Genomic DNA, 4097 nt, shown 5'->3' with positions numbered 1-4097 from the left:
TGGAAATCACAAACTTCAGAAGCCTTTTTAAACCTCAAATACACTACAAGTTTAAAATGCCTTGCACTTGCAGGAAAGTTCTCCTGCAACAGGGTGATCCTACATCTGTAGAGTGGGCTCAATGATAACCTGTGATTTGAAATTCAATTAATATCCTTTAGTCTTTTTCAGGTATGAGGTACCTGTTTTCAACCCATCTCTCCCCCGTCCCCTCCTTTCTCTGTCTGAGAGGAAGAAGACTTTCTGGACTTCAAGTCCTTGAGGGCAAAGTTCCAGGATGAGGAAGTGCTGAAGCAGCCCGGGACCAAATCTGCTCTCCCTGAGAAACCTAAAGTCCTGCCTCCTCCTCACAGCCCTACAAACTGCCTTCCTTCCCTCAGCTCCACATCACACACACCCTCCAACTCACTCTGGAGGGTGTGTGTAGCTTGAACCTCCCTCCTCTCCTCCCTTCAGGGGCCGGGTGGCATCGCATCCAGAGTCATCGTCAAGGAGGAGAAGAAGGTGAAGAGCAAAGACAAGGATGAGGGGAAGGTGAAATTACTAGGTAAAAAGAAGGCAGAGGTGAAAGCTGATAAAGAGAACGTGCGTGCACACACACATGGGGTTGGTTGGTCAGCATTGGTAGGTCAGTCCAGTTTTCAGTCTCTTTATTTCCTCCCTTTGTTGATCTGGGCATAGAGAGGATCCTTCCCCTGCAGACAGAGATCCTTCCCCTAGGCAGACAGAGAGGAGACACAGTTAGCATGTTAGTATTAGCATGACCCACTGGGACTGAACACAGGTCAGCTACTCCCTAGACTCACAGACCCTTTCTCCAGCTGCAACACATGCAGTTCCTGTTGTCAACACCAGATGGCAGTAGCACCCTGCTGCAGACAGAGACCAGTCATAGTGCAGAGGCTGAGGGTATTGTTGCATAGAGAGTGTGTAGCCCAATCCCAAATCCCAAATGGACCCCTAAACCCTACGCACTTGTGGAGAGGATTTGACAGGTGTAGTAGCTTCAACTTGCTTAGACCAATAAAATCCTCTCAGATCTTCACAAGTGTGTAGGGTTTGTGTGTGTTCTCTCTCTCCCACCCACCTCAGCCTGTCAGATCCTAACTTTGAACAATGGATCTATCACTGTTGGAGTGTGTGTTTGCATGTGTGTGTCTGACACACTGCTGTCTGCCTTCCTCCTACAGCAGCGTGTGAGTATGTGTGTGTCTGACACACTGCTGTCTGCTATCCTCCTACAGCAGCGTGTGAGTATGTGTGTGTCTGACACACTGCTGTCTGCCTTCCTCCTACAGCAGCGTGTGAGTATGTGTGTGTCTGACACACTGCTGTCTGCTATCCTCCTACAGCAGCGTGTGAGTATGTGTGTGTCTGACACACTGCTGTCTGCTATCCTCCTACAGCAGCGTGTGAGTATGTGTGTGTCTGACACACTGCTGTCTGCCTTCCTCCTACAGCAGCGTGTGAGTATGTGTGTGTCTGACACACTGCTGTCTGCTATCCTCCTACAGCAGCGTGTGAGTATGTGTGTGTCTGACACACTGCTGTCTGCCTTCCTTCTACAGCAGCGTGTGAGTATGTGTGTGTCTGACACACTGCTGTCTGCCTTCCTCCTACAGCAGCGTGTGAGTATGTGTGTGTCTGACACACTGCTGTCTGCCTTCCTCCTACAGCAGCGTGTGAGTATGTGTGTGTCTGACACACTGCTGTCTGCCTTCCTCCTACAGCAGCGTGTGAGTATGTGTGTGTCTGACACACTGCTGTCTGCTATCCTCCTACAGCAGCGTGTGAGTATGTGTGTGTCTGACACACTGCTGTCTGCCTTCCTCCTACAGCAGCGTGTGAGTATGTGCGTGTCTGACACACTGCTGTCTGCCTTCCTCCTACAGCAGCGTGTGAGTATGTGTGTGTCTGACACACTGCTGTCTGCCTTCCTTCTACAGCAGCGTGTGAGTATGTGTGTGTCTGACACACTGCTGTCTGCCTTCCTCCTACAGCAGCGTGTGAGTATGTGTGTGTCTGACACACTGCTGTCTGCCTTCCTCCTACAGCAGCGTGTGAGTATGTGTGTGTCTGACACACTGCTGTCTGCTATCCTCCTACAGCAGCGTGAGTATGTGTGTGTCTGACACACTGCTGTCTGCTATCCTCCTACAGCAGCGTGTGAGTATGTGTGTGTCTGACACACTGCTGTCTGCTATCCTCCTACAGCAGCGTGTGAGTATGTGTGTGTCTGACACACTGCTGTCTGCTATCCTCCTACAGCAGCGTGTGAGTATGTGTGTGTCTGACACACTGCTGTCTGCTATCCTCCTACAGCAGCGTGTGAGTATGTGTGTGTCTGACACACTGCTGTCTGCTATCCTCCTACAGCAGCGTGTGAGTATGTGTGTGTCTGACACACTGCTGTCTGCCTTCCTCCTACAGCAGCGTGTGAGTATGTGTGTGTCTGACACACTGCTGTCTGCCTTCCTTCTACAGCAGCGTGTGAGTATGTGTGTGTCTGACACACTGCTGTCTGCCTTCCTCCTACAGCAGCGTGTGAGTATGTGTGTGTCTGACACACTGCTGTCTGCCTTCCTCCTACAGCAGCGTGTGAGTATGTGTGTGTCTGACACACTGCTGTCTGCCTTCCTCCTACAGCAGCGTGTGGGTATGTGTGTGTCTGACACACTGCTGTCTGCCTTCCTCCTACAGCAGCGTGTGAGTATGTGTGTGTCTGACACACTGCTGTCTGCTATCCTCCTACAGCAGCGTGTGAGTATGTGTGTGTCTGACACACTGCTGTCTGCCTTCCTCCTACAGCAGCGTGTGAGTATGTGTGGAAACATATCACAGCAGGTTTGATGGAGATGTCCACAGACTACAACAGTCAGAACAGGCCTGTGTTATTACCATACACAGTGTTACACTGCAATCAGCCTGTCAGCAGGGAGTTGCATAGGTTCACTCTGACACGTGATTGGCTGATTGGTCCAGCACTTCCATATCTGACTCCTAAGTGGAATGACCATATTTGAGAATTCTATTGTATGCAGATGGAACCTTTGAGTGTGTGAGTCAAATACATGTACATTTGTGTGTATGTCAGTATGTGGCCGAGTGACAAGACCACAAACATACCTCTGGTCTCTCTCCTTCTACTCCCCAACCCTGGCTCCTCAGTGATTGGGTTTAGGGTTCTTCCTAGATATAAACTAATGCTAATTCATATCACCCAGTTGTTAGTGGTGGCAGTCCAGTATTACTGATAAAACCACTGACATTACATATTTCCCTGTGTGTGGGCCTGACTGACACCACCTATCATTGCACCCACACTATAAGAAGTAAGTGTGTGTGTGTATGTGTATGTGTGTGTGTGTGTGTGTGTGTGAGATAAAGGGAAGCCACTGCCATAGGAGGAACGTCTCTACAGTACAACACTGACTATCTCCAACCCTGAACTGCAATCCAGGACATATACATTTGACCACATATTACATTTGACATCACATAACATAATGTACAGGACAGTATATACACTGAGTGTACAAAACATTAAGGACACCTTCCTAATACTGAGTTCCACCCCCCCTTTGCGCTCATAACAGCCTCAATTCGTTGGTGCATGGACTCCACCAGGCGTCGAAAGAGTTCCACAGGGATGCTGGGTGGTGGACCATTCTTGATACACGCAGGAAACTGTTGAGTTTGAAAAACCCAGCAGCATTGCAGTTCTTGACACAAACAGCACCTACTACCATACCCCATTCAAAGACACTTAAATATTTTGTCTTGCACCTTCTGAATGGCACACACACACAATCCATGCCTCAATTGTCTCAAGGCTTAAAAATCCCTTCTTTAACATGTCTCCTCCCCTTCATCTACACGGATTGAAGTGGATTTAACAAGTGACATCACTAAGGGATCATAGCGTTCACCTGGATTCACCTGGTCAGTATTTGTCATGGAAAGTCATGGAAAGTCTCCTTAATATTTTCTACGCTCAGTGTACATTGAATATCAAGATGTTGAAAATGCATCTGAGACAAACAAAATGACATGATGACAGCGTGCCCATGCATGGTGAGTTTTAAACACACACACCC

At 48.7% G+C, this 4097-nt stretch overlaps 1 protein-coding gene across 4 annotated transcripts in view; it reads right to left on the bottom strand.

Moving 5' to 3' along the window:
• Positions 1 to 4097, bottom strand: part of LOC110524511 (disabled homolog 1) — a 96116-nt gene continuing 92019 nt past the window's right edge. For all 4 annotated transcript variants that reach the window (XM_036978313.2, XM_036978315.2, XM_036978317.2 and 1 more), the window contains one exon: positions 1 to 716. Coding sequence is in view for 2 of the 4 variants with exons in the window: in XM_036978315.2 (XP_036834210.1) it covers positions 651 to 716 (66 nt within the window). In the remaining 2 variants the exon portion in view is untranslated. The remainder of the gene's footprint in view (positions 717 to 4097) is intronic.

This window comes from Oncorhynchus mykiss, chromosome 5 (assembly GCF_057628025.1).
Source record: "Oncorhynchus mykiss isolate SJ-2025 chromosome 5, ASM5762802v1, whole genome shotgun sequence".
In the NCBI taxonomy this organism is placed as follows: Eukaryota; Metazoa; Chordata; class Actinopteri; order Salmoniformes; family Salmonidae; genus Oncorhynchus; species Oncorhynchus mykiss.
Note: the sequence above shows the minus strand (reverse complement) of the source record. Positions and strands in the feature narration are given on the sequence as shown.